This window comes from Salmo salar, chromosome ssa16 (assembly GCF_905237065.1).
Source record: "Salmo salar chromosome ssa16, Ssal_v3.1, whole genome shotgun sequence".
In the NCBI taxonomy this organism is placed as follows: domain Eukaryota; kingdom Metazoa; phylum Chordata; class Actinopteri; order Salmoniformes; family Salmonidae; genus Salmo; species Salmo salar.
The window spans coordinates 12,826,873-12,849,526 of NC_059457.1; the positions used below are offsets into that span (position 1 = coordinate 12,826,873).

The 22,654-nt window shown below is 41.5% G+C and overlaps 1 protein-coding gene across 5 annotated transcripts; it reads right to left on the reverse strand.

Moving 5' to 3' along the window:
* Window positions 1-92: 92 nt before the first annotated feature.
* LOC106573214 (BTB/POZ domain-containing protein 10) lies at window positions 93-19,149 on the reverse strand. 5 transcript variants are annotated; one of them, XM_014148050.2, is made up of 9 exons: window positions 18,954-19,149; window positions 17,404-17,539; window positions 8,140-8,348; window positions 7,390-7,699; window positions 7,189-7,291; window positions 3,776-3,896; window positions 1,731-1,928; window positions 1,238-1,348; window positions 93-835 (listed from the first exon to the last, which is right to left on the reverse strand). In XM_014148050.2, the coding sequence occupies exons 2-9, from the start codon at window positions 17,478-17,480 to the stop codon at window positions 531-533; spliced, it is 1,434 nt and encodes a 477-aa protein (XP_014003525.1). In that variant the 5' UTR covers window positions 17,481-17,539; window positions 18,954-19,149; the 3' UTR covers window positions 93-530. The 5 variants fall into 5 exon arrangements, with proteins under 5 accessions (XP_014003525.1, XP_045552931.1, XP_014003526.1 ...); XM_045696975.1 differs by lacking the exon at window positions 18,954-19,149 and adding an exon at window positions 18,681-18,869; XM_014148051.2 differs by lacking the exon at window positions 18,954-19,149 and adding an exon at window positions 18,364-18,447.
* Between the last annotated feature and the right edge of the window lie 3,505 nt (window positions 19,150-22,654).

Sequence of the window (22,654 nt, forward strand, 5' to 3'; positions counted from 1 at the left end):
GTAAATGAACATGTAAGCTTAGCTTGGGTCCTTTCCAGCACATGCAAACATACAGCAATGTGATAAGGAAAAAGCAAATGGAGTCATGAAAGTGAATATTAAATAAAAATCTTTATTGAGGCCAAAGCATCACAGTGAGGCTCCCCCGGTGCTCTGGTGGTAGACTACTGTAGTAACAGTCTCACCCACACCACATCAACAGGGAGAGCAAGCAGAAGTGGATAAAACCAAACCCTTTAGGAACTACAGTACTGTTCACAGCAGCACCACCACACCCACAGACAAGTTTGTGATTCAATCTTACTTCAAATATTCTTGATTAAAAAACGATCTCCTTTGGTCAGTTAAAATACAAACAGTGCAAGGAGGCAATTGTTTACTGTGTGCTTTGCTACTCCTTCCCAGGCTGTTGACAATATATACACCAGGTTTTTTTTGTTGCCTTAAGGCTGCAGAAGAAGTGCAAAGGCAAATTTGGTTTCTGCTGTCAAACTCGCTCGTCACTACAGTGCTCTGAGGGGGGCCCAGTCTCAGACAGCCGGTGAGGGGGCATCTGGGTCTGGCTCGTAGTGGTAGCTTGGCTGAGGCTGGATGTCCAGTTCGTCCACCTGAGGGCCAGGGTGCATGTTGACCAGCTGGTCCTGGGGAATGTCTGCAGCGGCGGCTGCTAGGTTTGTGATGGACTTGCTCTTCACACACTGGAAGTCAACATGGCGGCTCTTGCCCTCCTCCTTCTCCCAGGACATGCGGATGAAGGGCCGCTGCACATAGTTGTAGATGACCTCTGGCCGGCCACCGGGACGCTTCTTCACCTTCTCCTTGTAGGTGGGGTAACCTGGGAGGGTAAAAATACATTTTCGTATGGGAGTTGTATGTTTTCTGTTCAAACACTTAATCGAAATACCTTCTATTAAATACATGCATTATAAGTATATTTATACATAAACTGTAGTCTTTTTTTTTTACCCAATGGAGGTAACCCTTCAGGCGATATTGAGTTGTTTTTATACCTGTATAATAACGGTTATTACTCTTCTTGTAACATTAACACATGCTGTAATGTAGCAATAAGACCTATAAAGGATTGCATAATAGTAATAATATGAGTGATTCTGGTAATTCCAGGATTACTATGCAGGTTTAAGAACTTGCTTAGTGTTATCAAATTGTAAAGACATGAAAGCAAACTTCTTGATTGACATGTGGAAGAAGGAAATTCAGTGATGATCCAGCATACCTTCAATTCCAAGTCTGATTTTCTTAAGTCCTCTGTCTTTTAATACTGATTTGGCAACATCTCGATTCTCTATGTACTTGAAGAATCTGTACAGTTTTGTGCTGTATATAACTGTAAAGAAAAATGTAAATGTCATACATATAAGTAAAACCACACAGGCATTCAGCAATACATAACTATTAAGTGTTGGGTTTAAAGGCCTAGTGCACTCATTCTGTATTTCCAGGGTTTTGGATCATCTAACAGCTGATGAAACTTGTTTATTTTTGACCATTGTAAGGAAAAAACATTACAGTAAGTAACTTCTTGTCCAGAACTGACACTGGGCCTTTAACATTAGGGATACACCTCATACCAGTAAAAATAGCCAAGGGTAATTCTTTACACAAGGATATAAACCACTCATGGATGATTGTTGAAATGGCTTGCTTGTACTACAGTATTCCACATATACTATATCAACAGAGCCAGTGATGCGATTGACCTGACTCACTCTGTGAATACTCCTCTCCCATCTGCGGAGGGTACTCCTCATCCCAGTCCACCACATCATCGTCAGTCAGGACCACCACGTGACACTCCCTCTCTCCATTCTGGGCGCTGGCGACCATCAGCGGCACCACCATCTCCTCCAAGTAGAACTCAAACTGATGCCTCGCCCCATCATTAGACAGCTCGTGCATGAGTGCACCTAGAAGATAGGAGTGGGTGGTGTCAGTGGGACAAGGTCATGAAAAGTGCATCACGGGACATGTGTGATGTGATGATCGCACTCCAGTTATCGCGCTGAAATGTAAACTGTGTTCGGAAAGTATGCAGACCCCTTTACCGTTCCCACATTGTTACGTAAAAGCTTTATTTAAAAATGTCTCATCCATCTACACACACGACCCCATAATGAAAAAAGCGCAGCGATTACTGCCTTGAGTATGACTCTACAAGCTTGGCACACCTGTATTTGGGGAGTTTCTCCCATTCTTCTCCGCAGATCCTCTCAAGCTCTGGCAGGTTGGATGGGGAGCGTCGCTGCACAGCTACTTTCAGGTCTCTCCAGAGATGTTCGATTGGGTTCAAGTCCAGGCTCTGGCTGGACCACTCACGGACATTCAGAGACTTGTCCCGAAGCCACTCCTGTGTTGTCTTGTCTGTGTGCTTAGGGTCGTTGTCCTGTTGGAAGGTGAACCCTTCACAGTCTGAGGTCCTGAGCAGGTTTTCGTCAAGGATCTCTTCACTTTGCTCTGTTCATCTTTCCCTCAATCTTGACTAGTCTCTCAGTCACTGCTGCTGAAAAACATCCCCACAGCATGATGCTGCCACCACCATGCTTCACCGTAGGGATAGTGCCAGGTTTCCTCCAGACGTGACACTTGGCATTCAGGCCAAAGAGTTCAATCTTCCTTTCATCAGACCAGAGAATCTTGTTTCTCATGGTCTGAGTCCTTTAGGTTCCTTTGACAAACTCCAAGCGGGCTGTCATGTGCCTTTTACTGATGAGTGGCTTCCTTCTGGCCACTCTACCATAAAGGCCTGATTGGTGGAGTACTGCAGAGATGGTTGTCCTTCTGGAAGGTTCTCCCATCTCCACACAGGAGCTCTGTCAGAGTGACCATTGGGTTCTGACCAAGGCCCTTATCCCCCGGATTGCTCAGTTTGGCCAGGCAGCCAGCTGTAGGGAGAGTCTTGGTGGTTCCAACCTTCTTCCATTTAAGAACAGAGGGCACTGTGTTCTTGGGTACCTTCAATGCTGCATAAATGTTTTGGTACCCTTTACCAGATCTGTGCCTTCGACACAATCCTGTCTCGGAGCTCTACGGACAATTCCTTCGACCTCATGGCTTGGTTTTTGCGCTGACATGCACTGTCAACTGTGAGACCCTACATAGACAGGTGTGTGCCTTTCCAAATTATGTCCAATCAATTGAATTTACCACAGGTGGACTCCAAGTTGTAGGAACATCTCCAGGATGATCAATGAAACAGGATGCACCTGAGCGCAATTTCGAGTCTCGTAGCAAAGGGTCTGAATAATTATGCAAATAAAACTTTTTTTATTTGCAAAAAAAATCAAATAACCGTTTTAGATTTCTCATTATGCGGTATTGTGTGTAGATTGATCAATTCTATTAATACATTTTGGAATACGGCTGTAACGTAACATAGAAAGGGAAGGGCTCTGAATACACCGTACATGTTCTCACACACACACACACACACTGGCTCACTTGCAGCAAGCCAACAAAACTAGGCACTCATCCACATTTCAAACAATGTCAATCAATGGCTACAGCAGTCAGTGACCCACATTGTGGAAACCTGCGATCATCTGACTTGCATCAAATCTGTAGGCTAATATTGACCTGGTTTCAGAGCTGTGCATCATATCAACAACCTCACAACACAGGCTAAATATTGCAGTTAATACAGAATGATATGGCATGAAATATTACACAGGAATATTCCGCCTAAAATGTAATAACCCATTATCAACTTACAGCAATGAGGGGGAAAGAGGGCATCATACAATATATACACACTCACTGAGGTCTCTACACTTGATGGTGCTGTAGTCAAAGGAGATGCAGAGGTAGTCACATGCTTCTCTCAGCTCAGGAATGGGGATCCCATCAGGACAGCAGATTATCCCAGATTTGTAGTAATCCTGCCATTTAAAAAAGTCACACAGGGAAAAACAAAACGGGCAGCCATTACTGAGGCTGGTCTGCGCACACACAGAACAGAGCCTTCCGACAACAGCAAATGGCAGCGACGTCACTCCCTCTCCTCCCCCCCCCCACAGAGCTATTTACAGCCAGTGGAATATTGACAGAGTTCAAGTATAACGATGAAAAGAAAAGGTATTGAGGCAGCAACAGCGACACGCAGCTATTCACAAGACAGCATCGGAAACGGCTGTTAGCTTGCTCTGTGCCCTAAATGCCAATGCTGCCAACCATGTTTTTTTTCTCTCCCTGCTATTATGGTCTCGCCTTTGATAGAAGAGCTCTTCACAATCACAGAACAGATCACTACTACGAGACATTCAATACTGAAAATCCAAGGTAAGCCTTGAAATCAAACAGAAGTGCTTGCAGCATATCCGAGTCCTGACCATCTACATTAGCATTTCTCTCTCCGATACAAAGAAGCATACAGATGTGAAATTGCTACTCTGTCATGCTAGAACACAGTACTACCTCTGAGGCACACAGAGAGCTGCCCCTGATACTGAAATAAAGCCCAGAAACCTCATGATACACACAAAAACAGATGCAATTACCTGGTTGTTCTCCTGCCCTGTGTCTCTGGACTTAAGTGGAATGCCGGGGCGAACGGACACAAAAATGAAAGCACGAGCATGTTGTGCAGTATTAGTAGCTCTGATCCCTGAAAATCTGCCTTACGTAACACCGCACAGATAATCTGCCCCGCATTTCCACACTTCCCCAAAAATACACAATGTCAGATGGATAACCGCGGAGATGTTTGGAAACGAGCGTACTTGTCAACATATCACTTGACAGTAACTGCATACAAAACGCACTACAAGTGTTTGAATAATAAGGAAAGATACCGCAATAATGTGCTAAAAAAAACTATGTATTGACCCCTATACATACGGCCACTCCAAAATCTGTGGCCATAACTCCACAATGGGATTTAATAAATACATTAAAGGGATACTTCAGAATTTTGGCAATGAGGCCCTTTATCTACTTCCCCAGAGTCAGATGAAGTTATGGATAATATGTGTCTGAGTGCAGTTTGAAGGAAGTTGATAACTATCACCAGCGGAATTGCTAACTAGCATTAGCGCAATGACTGGAAGTCTATTGGTATCTGCTAGCATGACTTCCAGTCATTGCGCTAACGCTAGTTAGCATTGGCTCACACACACACACACACACACACACACACGACTGGCAAAAAGTGCTCTTCACTGACGAGTCCCGTGATGGTCGGATTCGCGTTTATCATCGAAGGAATGAGCGTTACACCGAGGATTGTACTCTGGAGCGGGATCGACACCGCCCCAGTGTCACAGCATCATTGGACTGAACCTGTTGTCATTGCAGGGAATCTCAACGCTGTGCATTAAAGGGAAGACAACCTCCTCCCTCATGTGGTACCCTTCCTGCAGGCTCATCCTGACATGACCCTCCAGCATGACAATGCCACCAGCCATACTGCTCGTGATTTCCTGCAAGACAGGAATGTCAGTGTTCTGCTTCTGCCATGGCCAGCGAAGAGACCGGATCTCAATCCCATTGAGCACGTCTGGGACCTGTTGGATCGGAGGGTGAGGGCCATTTCCCCCCAGAAATGTCTGGGAACTTGCAAGTGCCTTGGTGGAAGAGTGGGGTAACATCTCACAGCAAGAACTGGCAAATCTGGTGCAGTCCATAAGGAGGAGATGCACTGCAGTACTTAGAATCTGGTGTGGCCACCAGCTGCATTGACTTACTTTTGACCCCCCCCTTTGTTCAGGGACACATACAATTTCTGTTAGTCACATGTCTGTGGAACTTGTTCAGCTTGTCTCAGTTGTTGAATCTTATGTTCATACAAATATTTACACGTTAAGTTTGCTGAAAATAAACGAGGTTGACAGTGAGAGGACGTTTCTTTTTTTGCTGAGTTTATAAGTGCTGTTATTGTGAAGTGGAAACGTCTAGGAGCAACAACAGCTCAGCCGCGAAGTGGTAGTCCACACAGGCACACAGAACGGGGCAGCCGAGTGCTGAAGCGCCTGTCCTCGGTTGCAACACTCACTACAGAGTTCCAAACTGCCTCTGGAAGCAACGTCAGCACAAGAACTGTTTATCGGCATCTTCATGAAATGGGTTTCCATGGCCGAGCAGCCGCACACAAGTCTAAGATCATCACGCGCAATGCCAAGTGTCGGCTGGAGTGGTGTAAAGCTCACCGCCACTGGACTCTGGAGCAGTGGAAACGCGTTCTCTGGAGTGGTGAATCACAATTCACCATCTGGCAGTCCAACGGATAAATCTGGGTTTGGCAGATGCCAGGAGAACGCTACCTTCCCCAATGCATAGCGCCAACTGTAAAGTTCGGTGGAGGAGGAATAATAGTCTGGGACCATTTTGTATGGTTCGGGCTAGGCCCCTTAGTTCCAGTGAAAGGAAATCTTAACGCTATAGCATACAATGTCATTCTAGACGATTCTATGCTTCCAACTTTGTGGCAACGGTTTGAGGAAGGCCCTTTCCTGTTTCAGCATGACAATGCCCCATGCACAAAGCGAGGTCCATACAGAAATGGTTTGTCGAGATCAGTGTGGAAGAACTTGACTAGTCTGCAGAGCCCTGACCTCAACTTCATCGAACACCTTTGGGATGAATTGGAATACCGACTGCAAACCAGGCCTAATCGCCAAACATCACTAATGCTTCTGTGGCTGAATGGAACCAAGTCCCCGCAGAAATGTTCCAACATCTAGTGGAAAGCCTTCCCAAAAGAGTGGAGGCTGTTATAGCAGCAAAGGAGGGACCAACCCAATATTAATACCCATGATTTTGAAATGAAATGTTCAACAAGCAGATGTCCACATACTTTTGGTCATGTAGTGTACCGCTTAATGTCCTTCATACTGGACACAGACATAAATATGGTATCCACGAGTTCAACTGACTATGGGGAAGTAGATCTCGTCAAAATCCCAAAGTATCCCTTCAATTTGGTGCCATAATCAAGGTCTTTGTTTTAGAAAGATAGTGTTCTGACCTGAGTGCCTATTCTTCCTAATAAAATAAATAGGGGATGGATATTAAATCTGTGAGAGAATGCCTTTCCCATTCCAGTCATGAAGATTAATGACACAGCAGCGTAATCCTTCACTTCGTCAATACCAACCTGTCTCTGGGTACATTAGGTGAAAAACGATGACATTATCAGACGTGAATGAGATCTCATTATAAAGTCAGATGTCTTACCAGGATGGCTCTAAAAACCGTTGAGCTGATTCCATCTGCCACCTCAAACTCTCCTTTGTCATTGGGCCTAGTGAAATTGTATTCTCTCCCGGATCCAAACATTCTATGAAAGAAGAAAACATCCGGTTTGAAATTAATTTGTTTTAATATCCCGTTAAGATGCCACTTTAATTTGTGGCGATACAATATTATGCTTTATACCTTCCCAGCATGGTGTTGGGCTGGGCGGTGAAGATGGCCGGGTCCACCAGGAAGCGGGTGTTGTCCACTATCAGAGTGACCCTCTCGGCGGTCCGTAATGTGCGCGTCCCCTCCTTTGCGTTCTCATAGACGTAGAGGTGGTCACAGGGACCGTGCACGTGTCCATGGCCCAGACTCTTACAGTGGGTCTCAGTATTGAAAAGGCTGCTCCTGCTCGCTGCGATGCAGCTGGGCCCCACGGAGATTAAGGCCCTGGGGGGCCGAGGACTCGACGACCTGGAGGAAGAACCACCCTCGCACCGCTCACGATCTGGGAGACACAGACAGGCAGAGATCCGTAATTAAGGTGCCAACTGTCTCATCACACTGGATGAAAAGGGACATTGTTAACGCTGGTCAAGTAATTGAAAGCTTTTGCCAGAGTCAAAATGCTTTCCTTTCAAGACTCTACTATTCAACTCTTACTGTAGCAATTTAAACATAATTCAGTTCATTTATTGGCTTAATTCCCTGAGTGGGTACAGACTGAGTAGGAGTAGTATGACTACCTGGCTCCGCCTCTGGGTGAGGCTTTAAGGCGATTTCAACACGATGAAACCACATTTCTGAGAGCTCTGATTTAGTCACTGCTTTTATGTAGTTAGAAAGGGACTCAATCTCACAGCTGTACCGGAGGCATGAGAAAGCCTTGTTATGCCAGTGTTGCGTCAAGCACCCTGTGTGGTCTCAAAGCAGTAATGGAGTACTCACCGCTGTTGTGCTGTCGGGTGGGCGAGGTGACGTTCCTGATGCAAGGGGTCAGCTGAGCCTCGCCCCTCTCGTGGGAGGAGTCTCGGGAGCGGTCGCTAGACCTCCGGCGATCACTGTCCCTGCAGCGTTCGAGGCCTCCGCTGGCGCCATGCAGGTTCATGTTGACCAGGTCGGCCTCTAGTTGAGGGACTGGGACGAGGGGCTGGGCACTGAGAGGAGCACACCACCCACAGTCAGACACACGAGTACAGAGGGGGAAAGGGAGTATTTTGTATGCTTCTCTGCAGAGAAGTGGGTAAAAAGCCTGCAGTAAACTCATATGAACCCTCTGTGAGAGAAAAAATAGCAGCGCAGACTGCTGTAGAAAGATGGCCAATGCAACACTACTGCTTGCTGTCTGCATCCCTATACTTTCAGAAACCCATTAGGGAGTGAAAGACCACATAAATAGGACTATTACTCGTCTTGGACTGGCATTGGTAAAATATGAAATATTAAAGTACCATGAAGTACCAAACACACCTTCTTGAAATCATTTTAAAAAATACTTCCACAGGATAATAGCACTATTATCCATCGCAAAAGAGCCTATCTGTAGAGAAACTGGTCATCTCATTTAGACAGGCAGGGAAGCCGAAAGCATCCACGAGAGCTGTTATGTTATCTGCGGCAGCCACTTTACCTCTGAAAGCTCTAACACGGTCTGGTCTGTCTAGTCTGACCAGCATGCCATGCAGCAGGTCTCCCTAATAAAGAGTGCGTCCCTCCCGAGGGAAGTGATTATCAAATATGATGAGGCTAAAGTGAATGGCCTGGAGAGAGCAGCACAAAAGAGGAACTCTCAAAGACGGGAAAGCTCTAGAGAAGCTGCCCTTATAGCTCCTCAAATGGAAGACATCCATCCACCTTCTAGCTCCCGATAGAAATATTCAACCCAGTCAACCGTTAACAATGTCTGACTGAGGCGCCACCTCCACTGATGAAGTCCCAGAGAGTGAGAGAGATGGCTCACTGACTGAGTAGGAAAAATCTAAGTCATTCCACTACACGTGGACAACTTCATTTCAGCAGACAATGTCGTAAAAAAAAATGTTTTTAAAGATGTGGAAAGATTGGGCTGATTGTAATATTATGAAATATCTTGTTCATAGTGTTTACGCTTATTGAAACAAATAATTGTCTACATTTCGACAGCAGCTGAATGGATGCTACTGACTGGTCCAGAAATGGTAAGTTCTAATCATATTGTATGCAGGTCAGGGACAGGCAGACCTGCTCAACAGTATGTGGGGTCCCCTGATCTTTGTGCGTCCCCTGATCTTTGTGCAGCTTGTCCTCGTTACTGCACCTGCATTGCATTCGGTACTGCTATGAGACCTTCAGCCATGTAAATAAAAACAACAATGACAGGACTAAATGTACATCCCTTGTGTCCTCACATGACTTGTGGACTTCATAAAACGTATTGAAAAAGGCTCTTATTATCGAAAGACAGTTCTTGACATGGAGCATACAATTGCTCTACAGGCTCATATGAAATCTCAAAAAGAGACTCTTCAATAGAGAGTAATGATTCTCATCAGGTTGGGGAATGTGATTAAGAGCTTGAATGTAGAATCAGCACTAGATATGGAGCCTTTTTCAAACATGAATCAGTATCAATCCCTCTTTCTATTCTACAATATGTTGGTTCCTTTAGCATAACTGCAATTCTGAATATAAAATAGAATGTCAAAACAGGAAAAGTTTGGTGACCAGATTTAAAAAATAGATATATGTATATAACAAATCTTCCCCCAGTGCATGAATAAGGCAAGTCTGGCAGGATTAACAAACAAAGGGTCAGCGAAAGCGATAGAGCTCATCTTTCATGCAGGCAGAATTGCAAAGCTATATCCATCCACATATCAACTCAATGGCTGCTGCTATTACCTCACATAACCTCTTGGAAAAGGCATTGATTTTCACGAAATGATCAAATGCAAATTGCAATGTTTAAATGTGAAGTTTAGTCATTTTAAGACGATTACTATGACTGTGATCATGGAGACAAAGCACAGATGAACTGGTGTTATAAATAAGCGTCTGCGGCATTGAGTCCCGTTACTTAAAGAGAAGGGTCCCATCAATAATTTAGAGCACTGCTGACACTTTCCCTATGATATTAAAACAGAGAGAATGCACGCTAGTGTCGGGGGTTTAACCCTCCAAAAGGTAAACCCTATTATGCGTCCTGATCAGCAAACCCCATGAAAGGACACATTCATTTTAAAAAGACACGCGTAGTCTTGGTTCTTTTCCTCTTGCCATTCATAAGAATGCGTGGGAAAGCCACACAAAAAAAGCCGGCCACAAAAAAGCCGACCATTGAAATAAATATTTACAAAAACATAGGTAATCAACATTTGCTATAATAAATGCAATGGATAGGATGCTTCGCAAACCTACCCGTTTGTATCGCACGGCAAATTAAAGACAAAGCAGCACGGGACGAGCTGAGGAATGAAAGCACAAAGGACTTGGGCTCCTCCGAACAATGCAGCCTTGCCAGCCGGTTTAGCATCCTTGGGCATTACATTCGAACTTCAGCATTATTCCGTAGACTGTTCAACTTGCTAGCTGTAAAATTATCGCCCCAATTGGAAGAAGAAAAAAAAGCGAGGACCAGTCATTCGGTTCAGACAGGGAGACCCGTAGAAATGAATGGCTGTGCGCTTTTTACACGACACTGAATCAGACTCACAGAGCAGCCCTTCTGACGTAGTGCGACCTCCCAGTCTACTGTCCTGATATTGCCTGACTCGACAGGGGAAGACTAAGGACACAGGTTACGCTTAAACCGACTAGCAAAAACCTAAAACGGACCCTTACCTTAACCTCATTGTGATGAATTCAAAAATGACATTTCGGTTTGGGCGTCAGGCGTGTCCTTATATAGCCTTTTCCGACTCGACACGATTGTCTTCAGCAGAATTGCTTGGCTGATTAAATAAAATTGCTGATTTGCGAATGATGAACATGACAGAGCACCAATTGACCTCTGGATTTTACTTTGCTCTAGATTACAATGCCAATATGTGGTAAAAATGTGTTCGGTTTGTTGATATTAATATTAATTTAATTTGCTAGAGATTCATATAAATTATTGATTCCCCAGATAAGGACTTTGGTTGAGAATCACAGGAGTGAGAAGTCCATCCAGAGGTAGGATTACAACTACAGCAACCTGGTCTCAGAGCTTATTGTATGATTATGTGCGTAAATACAGGAAACTCAATTTATTCAGAACAAAAATATAAAAACTTTAGTGTTGGCCCCATATTTCATGAGCGGAAATAAAAAATACCAGAAATGTTCCATACGCACTAAAAGCTTATTTCTCAAATGTATTCTACAAATTAGTTTACATCCCTGTTAGTGACCATTTCTCCTTTGACAAAATAATCCATCCACCTGACAGGTGTGGCATATTAAGATTAATTAAAACAGCATGATCATTACACAGGTGCACCTTGTGCTGGTGAAAAAAGGCCACTAAAAATGTGTAGTTGTGTCACATAGCACAATGCCACAGATGTCTCAAGTTGAGGGAGTGTGCAATTGGCATGCTGACTGCAGCAATGTCCACCAGAGCTGTTGCCAGAGAATTTAAATGTTAATTTCTCTACCATAAACTGCCTCCAACATCTTTTAGAGAATTTGTCAGTACATCCAACCGGCCTCACAACTGCAGACCACGTGTAACCACGCCAGCCCAGGATCTCCACATCTGACTTCTTCACCTGTGGGATTGTCTGAGGCCAGCCCCCCGGACAGCTGATGAAACTGAGTATTTCTGTCTATAACAAAGACCTTTTGTGGGGAAAAACACTGATTGGCTGGGCCTGGCTCCCCAGTGGGTGGGCCTATGCCCACGCCCCTGCCCAGTCACGTGAAATCCATAGATTAGGGCCCAATTCACTTATTTCAATTGACTGATTTCCTTGTATGAATTGTAAACTCAGTAAAATCATTGAAATTGTTGTTTTAATGTTTTTGTTCAGTATAGTATGCGTTACATTTCATATGGTACGTATTAATTTGTGGATATCCATCACCCATTTCATGTTACAAATTGTATGATATGTTACGAATTCTAGCTAGGTGGCTAAGGTTAATTAGCATTGGCTCGCAAAACTACCTCCAACAGTGGGTTCCTTTGAACGTGATAATTCGGATAGCCATGCTAGCTTCACCCCCATGTGGGTGCTAGCAAGCAGGCTAGATAGTGAGAGGTAACGGCCAATCCAGTAAGGGATAGAAAATATATACTGAGTTTCGATTGGTCAATAGCCTTATGGTATAAGTTCAGCTTCTTCACGTCACCCAATGGTCCCACGACCACTTCGCTTCCCTCCATTGAAAATGAATGGCTTCCAAAATGTAATTTCCCCTTGTCATCTTCCATGGAAAACCACTAACTTCCTTCATACTGGACGCAGAGACACAAATAGTATCCACAAGTTAATCTGACTCTGGGGAAGGTAGACAAAGGGCTTCATTGCCAAAAGCCTGAACAACCACTTTAAGGAAGTGTATGACATGATTAACAGTCCACAATATGCATCTGAGTGTGTCAAAAAGACAGAGTAGCCACACCCTAAAAAGCTCTCATTTGAAACGTTGTCTGTGGTGATCCTGGTCTACTAGATACAACATAGTAAAAGTAAATCCGGGATACCCAAATGAGTATGATGTTACGTTTGGTATGGTTACGTAAGACAGGGAAAAAGGGAAAAAACAAAAGTAGGGTGGTTGGTCGGTTGGGCGTTTAACGCAAACTTCTAGCTGCGAGTTCGAATACTTAATACTTTTTAGCTACTATGCATTTTTTCGAACCCTTCCCCTAACCTTGACCTTTTTTAGCTAACCCTTAAACCTAACTCCTAAATGTAACTTTAACCCTAATCTCTAACACTAACCCCTAGTTTAGCGCAAAAATGATGTATAAAATGTTTATTCATTGTATGTGTCTGCAGATGATCCAAAATGAGCAGTATCTTCTTAACCATACATTAAACTTTTCACAAATTAAAATAAGTGTTTTTGACACATTGGAGCGAGAAAAAAAAGCTGTGGCACATCAACTACCCATTTACTCAAAGAACAGTGTAGATGTACATTTTAGTAACAGAATGACGGTACAATCTCCCTCAGTTTGTGACCACGTTTTCCAAAAACTCTTAAATATCTACTCCAAATGAAGATTCAAAGATGTCTGCAGAAAGAATGGGGTGTCAGCTATGATAGGACACCTTGAGCTGTGCTTTGTGACTACTATTAATTCCCATTTTAGCCAATTCAGTTGCATTCATTCTGTTACCGACTTGGTAACAGAATGACGTATTTTAAATCCCCTATTGTGTATCTTTCCCTTTCAAGACGATTCGATACGCATCTACTTGAGAAACATGGGCTCTGACACAATACAGAAATGTACACATTCATAGATACTTGTAATATTTCCAGAATGCAAGTAAATTCCTGAAACAAAACACATTTGACTTATTTCACATGTGTTACAGCCCGAATTCAAACTGGATTAAAAAGATTTGTGGTTTTCAGTAATGGCTTTATGGGATAGCTAGCAACTTGTAAACAATTACCCATTCCTATAAGTGAGTACTATTTTAATAGTGTTAAATAATATAATTGGCTTAGCAACCAATGTGTATTACATGAGTATTGCCTTCCGTTTCAAGTTTGATGGTAATGACGTTTTCTTTATCATAATTTTAGGTGGAGGTCGCTAGCTACAACGGTATCTTCAACCTAGCCTAGCGTTTAGCTAGCTAGCTGCAGTACAAACTAGCTTGACTTGCTATAAAGTTGAAGAAACAAGTTTAGGAAAAACTAATCAAAACATGTTTTATTATCACCTGAAACAATCGACTCAAAGCCTAAGATTACATATTTATGCAATGGAGGAGAGGAGTAGTTGACATAGGCTAATTAAAAAAAAAATGTTTTCTTCATCTTTCACAGCAAAGAAAGAGAAAGCTAGTGAGGCAGGGAGGAAGGGGGGGGGGGGGCACAGCCAGGAATACAGTTGAAGTCGGAAGTTTACATACACCTTCGCCAACTACATTTAAACTCAGTTTCACAATTCCTGACATTTAACCATAGCAAAAATTCCCTGTCTTAGGTCAGTTAGGATCACCACTTTATTTTAAGAATGTGACATTTCAGAATAATAGTAGAGAGAATGATTTATTTCAGCTTGTATTTCTTTCATCACATTCCCAGTGGGTCAGAAGTTTACATACACTCAATTAATATTTGGTAGCATTGCCTTTAAATTGTTTAACTTGGGTCAAATGTTTTGGGTAGCCTTCCACAAGATTCCCACAATAAGTTGGGTGAATTGTGGCTCAGTCCTCCTGACAGAGCTGGTGTAACTGAGTCAGGTTTGTAGGCCTCCTTGCTCGCACATACTTTTTCAGTTCTGCCCACAAATTTTCTATAGGATTGAAGTCAGGGCTTTGTGATGGCCACTCCAATACCTTGACTTTGATGTCCTTAAGCCATTTCGCCACAACTTTGGAACTATGCTTGGGGTCATTGTTCATTTGGAAGACCCATTTGCAACCAAGCTTTAACTTCCTGACTGTTGGCTTGAGATTTTGCTTCAATATATCCACATAATTTCCCTTCCTCATGATGCCATCTATTTTGTGAAGCACACCAGTCCCTCTTGCAGCAAAGCACCAACACACATAATGCTGCCACCCCGTGCTTCACGGTTGGGATGGTGTTCTACGGCTTGCAAACATCCCCCTTTTTCCTCCAAATATAACAATGGTCATTATGGCCAAACAGTTCTATTATTTTCATCAGACCAGAGGACATTTCTCCAAAAAGTACGATATTTGTCCCCATGTGCAGTTGCAAACCGTAGTCTGGCTTTTTTTTAATGCCGGTTTTGGAGCAGTGGCTTCTTCCTTGCTGAGCAGCCTTTTAGATTATGTCAATTTAGGAACTGTTGGCAGTGCTGCATCTCGCAATGGCTCGTGAATTCACTAAAAGTAGAGGCTATCAATGAGTAGGCTGAGCTATTCTACACACAACAGGCCAAAGACTGAACATACCTTTCTTTGAGAAAAGAAAGAGCAGGCAAGCCAGCAAGAGGAGGTGGCGGCAGACAGTCGGAACCGTGCACATAGGCTTTATATTGGTCATCTACATATTGGTCATCTACATCGCAATATCTTGTCTTGCAATGCCTAGTAAGTTCACTTAAAGTATATACTAAGCTATCACTGAGTATGTCTAACCTATTTTACGTAGTGCCAGTGAATTGAAGTTGAATATTGCCAAATTAGTCAGTTTAATTAGGCCTAAATGTGCAATAAAAAGTAGGCCTATTGTACCTACAGCTTATTTAAAATGAAACCCCAGCTGGCTGTTGATGTCCTAGGCAATAGATCTTAAAGCAGGGCATCCCCGCTAAACGTTTTGTCAATGGCAAGTTCACTGAGCCATAAAAGCATCAAGCGCAAATACTGTTCAGCAGCTCAAATCAGAAGGGGGGGGGGGATCATTTTTGTTAGGAAGGACGTCTACCATGGATAAGTAAAATAATGACACTTCCTCAATTTTTAAATATTATGGGAACACCTATACATTTGGCAGCCAAATATCGTCACATCTCAAATAAAAACCTCCAGGTGTCTCGCATAAAAATATAAAATTACCATGGGGCAGTTTGGAAACTGTGACTCGTCATCTGGAATAATGCACATGCTTGGATAATTACTTAACCAACGTCTCTAGTAATATTAGTTTCATCCAATAGGGCTATATAACACAGCAAAGAATAGACTTATCAGCGTAGAGTGTGCCACATGGGACCTGTCAAAGCGGCGCACAGCAGAAATATTCTAGCTCCTACACATCTACATTCAAACAAAATAAGCCTTTTATAGGCTAAGTTGATAAGCAAATACAATGCTTTATGCTCATGCCAGGCCTCTCTAGAACGCAATATTAGTCTTAGTAGGACTGCAATAATGAGGTGGTGTGTACGTATGCACAGCCGTTTCAATGTGTTTCGGGCGTCGAGCAAGAGTCGCCTGTGCTTAGCTCCATTCGGTTGATTTTTTTATCCAGAAAAACTCCCCAGCCCTTAACGATTACAAGCATACTCATAACCTGATGCAGTCAGGGAGTGGTACTCAGTAATGTGTTGTATTTGACCCAAACACTATGTATTCAGGACAAAAAGTGAATTGCTTCGTCACGTTCTTTGCAGTATTACTTTAGTGCATTGTTGCAAACAAGATGTAGGTTTTGGAATATTTGTATTCTGTACAGGCTTCCTTTTCATTCTGTCAATTAAGTTAGTATTGTGGAGTAACTGAGCCATGCTCAGTTTTCTCCCATCACAAGCTTTTAAACTCCTTCCTCTCCGGAAACAGTTAGGAAGGATGCCTGTATCTTTGTAGTGACTGGGTGTATTGATACACCATTCAAAGTGGAATTAATAACTTCACCATGCTCAAAGGGATATTTAATGTCGGCTTTTTTTTCTATTTTTACCCAGGCATTGGGTATTTTTACTGAGGCATTGGAGAACCTCCCTGGTCTTTGTGGTTGAATCTGTTTGAAATGCACTGCTCGACTGAGGGACCTTACAGAAAATTGTATGTGTGGTACAGCTATTAGGTTTTCATCCAAAAATTATGTTAAACTGGGGTGGCAGAGCGTTGGGCCAAAGGTTGCTGTATCGAATCCCTGAGCTGACAGTGTAAAATCTGTCGTTCTGCCTCTGAACAAGACAGTTAACCCACTGTTCCCTGGTAGGCCAACATTGTAAATAAAAAATTAATTAAATTGAAACACTATTATTGCACACAGAGTGAGTCCTTGCAATTTATGTGACTCAGTACTCAAATATTTAATCCTGAACTTATTTAGGCTTGTCATAACAAAAAGGTTGAATACTTATTGACTCAAGACATTTGAGTTTTTCATTCTTAATTAATTTGTAAAAGTGTAATAAATGTTAAATTCAGGCCGTAACAACTAAATGTGGAAAAAGTCAAGGGGTGTGAATACATTCTGAAGGCACTGTATATAAAATGGTACTGGACAGTTGTCTTGAATGCTGAACAATCTGAACAATCAGGCACATTCAGAAGTCTTTCTAAAGTGATGTCCTTGTTCTACAATTATTTTTGTAAGAAGCAAAACAGTACTCTTCCCTAATGAGTGCTAGTTTATCACCTTGAGTGTCTGTGAAGATTACTTTCCCAGTTCTCAGTGTCGCTTGAGTTGTCATCTAAATGTGGACATTCAGCCATCACAGGTAAGTAGTTAGAGGTGTCAATAGGGAATCTCCACCATCAGCACTCATGAAGTCCTGTTAATACAAAACATACACGTTTGTTGTCCTCTTCACATTAGTTGAAGAAATTTAAACATAATTTAAAATGGAACGCAAGATAACATCAAAAGCCTTCTATTGGGAAATGTAACAAACTTACTCTCCATCTAGCCAAATTAGACTTCACTAAAAATAACAAGCTTGCTACAGTAGTAGTACCACCACCAAGCTAGCTAGATGGGCCCATTGTTTGTTAGCTAGCCAAGTTAGTTAGCTAGACATGGAATAACTTGAGTCGAGGTAGCTAAGTTACTTGCCAAATGGGTAACTGAAAACATTGATGTGACATGACTAGCTGGCTAGACTGAACCTCTTAGATGTGTCAGCTATTAAGTGCAGGAGCTTGCAGGGATTTGTAGTCTTGCTAGCCCAATATTCGACGAAAGGAAAATAATGTTACATGTTCTGTTTAAAGGGCAAATTGGTTCTGGGAGCCAGAACAGCCAAATACTCCATCTAAACGTGAATAGATGGACTCGCGGTACGGTTCTGGAAACATAGATCACTCTACTTTCATATCGCATCAAAATAATTTCACAAATACAAAATACAGTTACAGCCGGCAGTATTTTTCAGTGACAACAAATGTGTGGCGTTTGTCTTCTGTTTACACATAGGTGTTCAGAGACGCAAGAATATAGCTAATTGACACAGGTAACGTTAGTACACTCAGTCCTTCTGTCTGTTCTCCGTAAACAAGCGATGTAACATGGAAATATGGCCGTTGGGAACACTAACCCTATAAAAAAATTAAAAATTAAAAGGTACGTATCAATTTAAACTTTAAAAAAAAATCTCACCAAGGTCTTTATGCTTCCAAAACAGCACCGAAAGCGCTGCGTGTTAATGTTCAGACCGGGCGTCGTGGCGCTTAACAAACACCCCCCCTACAAGACGCCTTCAACCAATGACTCATGTGTATGGAACTAAGAGTCATGATCAAGGGCTATAGTCTTATATGTCTACTTTGATGCTAATTAGAATGTTCGAATCTGAGTGTAAATAAAGCAGAATTTATTGATAAGTCACCTTGTCTGAGATAGAGTTATACGGTTATCAAAACGTCACGCCAGGGAAAACATACTATAGGTAACGTTACATGAAAAAAAAAACAGACCTTGTTTGAAGTGGTTCTAAAATCCCCAAATGAATGAAAAAAAACAATTGGAACAATTTCCGTGTTTGACCGCTAGGTTATGACTCATGCTAGCAAGCAATGAAGACAGTTTAGACAAACATAAACTGCTAGCTCGCTATCGAACAGGTTTAACCAGTAAACTTGTAACTAGCGTTAACGTTAGTTGGCAGGATAAAATTACGCCCACGCTAGCTAAATCTCGTTACCTCACTGCCTGAAGTAGCCCGCTAACTATAGCATGACGCTCCTTACCTCTTGGGATTCATTGTTGTCTGAGTTTTATCCGAAAGCGAAAGTAAACAAATTCCTAATAAATCTTTTTTGCTAGATTGGTGACCGACTGATTACAGTAATAGTGACAGCCATTTTCCCCGGACAGCCACTAAAAGAGGCCAAACTGTAATCCCTTGTTTTGACTGTTGAGCAACTAAGGTGATAGATCGCGAGACTATATAACCTCGGCTTGTTCACGAGGGTCGAAATTGCTAGGCGCTGCGCAATCTGCAGTCTAAAAAACCCATCAACCCCCAAAACATTTAGGAAATTAAATATTTGTATTAATTGTTATATGTGTATATAATGGTTATATATCAATGTTTATTTTCATATAGGCTACTAATTATGATGAGCGAATATGCAGCTTCCGTGTACATTGACCCCTGTGAACAACCATTGAGGCGCTAAATTATTGAGCTAACATCAGCAACCAATCACCTCCCGTCTGAGGTGTAAATACATATTAATACGTAAGTGGTAATGATACAGTAACCTTCCAATTTCAGAAACATCAGGTTTGATACATTAAGTAGAAATATAAATTCATAAATTAGTAGGCTAACTTGTAGGCATATCAACGTTCCGTGGGCTATTCAGCAGTTTAAAAAGCCAGTAGATGCAAATAAAAATGGAAGATTAACTTAATTGTTTATTGCGAAACATACAGTATATATCTATTGTGATAATGCTATTTTATTTACAACAAACAATTACATTGCGGCACTTTGGAGATGGTTGATATAAAACATATAAGTGGCTACATTCTACAGTTAAAGTGCATAAATATTTAACATTTATGCTATAGCTCATCAACTGTAATGATCCCTATCCCAATTAGGCCTACTGCATATAAGTATCCATGCACAAGTTACACTATTTACTAGTAATTTATACATACTACCACAGTTTTACACCACATATAGAAATACCATGGCACGTATAGAACATGAAAATACAATCATCATCAAGTTAATAAACAATTGTATAACGCTTACTTTTTTCAGATAATAAAAACAATGTTTTGGTCCTAAACAGTATTTGCCCTTCCTTTTTATTTGGTTAGGATAAATAAATAGCTTGAACTACTTAATAATAAATACAAGTGCTTTAAGCTAAAACTATGGAAGCTTAGCCTCCTCACAACTTGATTTCTCCAATACCATTTTAAAATCGCATGCCCTATACATAAATAAGAGTTGTTTAAATAAAACAGAAAAACTATAAAAGTCATGAAATAGAATGAAGTGTCAAACGTGGTAGCCTACAGTCCAGACTGCAAACATCTAATTTCACTGAGCGTTGAGTAGCTTCTCCAAAATGTTTAAAATGTATTCAACTTCGTTTGGCGTTAACTCCTCCAAATCCAGGAGATCCTCGGGAAGAAGCCTTCTGGTTCTAACTTTCTCCCCCCTCTCTGCATTTCGAAGCGAGGCTGTATGGATGTCCCTCAGCTTCATTTGGAGCCAGTCTTGCCTCTCCTGCACGTGCTTGTGTTCCCCAAGGTTGTGCATTAGTTGTACTTCACTAATGGACCTCTTTCTGTAAGAAACAATCAATTCTAAGTTATATGTCTTATTTTAAACAGGACATTATTATCATTTGCAAGTAGGCTATAATATAGTATCATGTCATATCCAATCATATTACAATACAATATCATATAGTATATAATATAAAGTTATTCCATAAAGTTATTTCCAGTTCATATAGGGTTCAATCCTACATCACTGGTCGTCCTTCAGATTGCGTTGAATAGTATAAAATGCAGAGTGATATGAGTACCACTTTTACGTCCAAACCTCTGATGGGAAACATTTTGATAACCTGTCAAAGTAAGAAAATAGTTTAGAACATAAACCCATACCTGTAATACATTTGTGTTTGATAAGCTAACATTTTTCACTTCAAATAAAGTTAAATACGACTACATGTGTTTGATAAGCAACCACTTTTACTACAAATAAAGTTAAATAGGCTATAGAATTAAACTTTGAACATAGGATGTCATGCACACAAAATAATGACAAAGTTGATGAAGTTCAACTTGCCTCTTGTGCGATAGGCTTCTCTCTGGAAAGTTGTGATGTGTGGTGCAGAGGTGTAAACCCGGTTTGTAGATCAGCCTATCTGTTATGATTAGGGTAAGTCTCCCAAAGTTCCTTTTATAGCCCTCTGCCCATTGATGAGCCGCCTTCATTATTAGTGCTGATGTCATCCCTTGCCTTGATGGGGATAGGCATGCGCATGAAAACACCTCCGCAACTCCAGGCTTTCAGCACCTTTGCTATGGGATAATTAATTGCGCTGCTTTTGAAACTTTGCGCTACTGGGGATAACACATTTTCAATAGCAAATATTTATAATAGACTTCATGGATCAGACTTTCAGTGTTAGTGTTTCGTTACTGACATAGGCCTATTGCAACTTTTGGGTGGATACCTAGTATACATTTTTATATTAAATTGGCTTAGTAGGCTTGTCAAATTGTGTACAGCCTAAAGTATATATTTATATTGTATAGCTTATAAAGTAGACTATACATATATTGTATTAAGTATATATTTTATATTTATTGTAGGCCTATATGACTTGTCAAATTGTGTATATATTTTATATATTTATATATTTATTGTATAGATTATCAATATTATGTAATACTTGTATTTCAGTCCTCATGAGTTTAAATAGATGGATGTCGGCATCTCTTGATTTTTTTCTGCCAAGACTCAAATGAGAAATTAACAGTAGACACATTTATGACTATAGGGAATTATCAAGTTTCCCTGGGATACCAACAACTATCACTCACTTTGAATCGCTTTTTTTCCTTCTCACTCCGACAATGACGTCAGAGAATCTTTCAGTGGGCCCAATGGTAATGAGTGAAATGTGACGGGAAAATACCAACCTACTTGGTTGATCATCCAAAGTGCTATGTTTTAGAAAGTTTGAAATGTGTAGTTGGCGGCTCTGTGTGCAACATATTTTCACAGTGGGACATCTAGTACGGGAGACCAGGGTTGGTTGCAACACTTTTTACCCACATGTATTTCTCAGCACAATCTTACAATAGTTTTTTTGAGAAAGAGCAAGGTCTTGGGTTGAAATGGGGAACCTTTTATCCTCATATCTTATTCCAACATGGAGTTATAAGCCATCAAACACACTGTGCCAACCAGCCTCATCACAGGGTTGGATGTCACACAGTATGGGATTGTTTGTCACAATGTTTTCTGGTAACTTATTCCTTTTGTAACAGGAAATAAAGCAATATAGCAAACAATCTTTAAAAAAGTCAATCCTTTCTTTGATCGAACAATATTCCTAACAAAATTCAGCATTTTATGCCTTGAGAATTACATTTTGAGTAAATTTGTGTGTACGCATGTGTTGGTGTGTGACAGAAAAAAATATGTTTGTGAGAGAGAGGCAACAAAGGGTGCTCTTTATAGCACAAGCACAAAATGACTTGGGATTTATTGTATACCGGCAGTGGCAATGTTTGGTAGTGACAACCCACCTGACATTTCATGTGACCACACTATACCTCTCCCTTTCCTCTTTTCAACAAACATCCCACTTGGCACAGACATCAATTCAATATCTATTCCATGTTAATTCATTGAAATGATGTGGAAACAACGATGATTCGACCAGTGTGTGCCCAGTGGGATAAT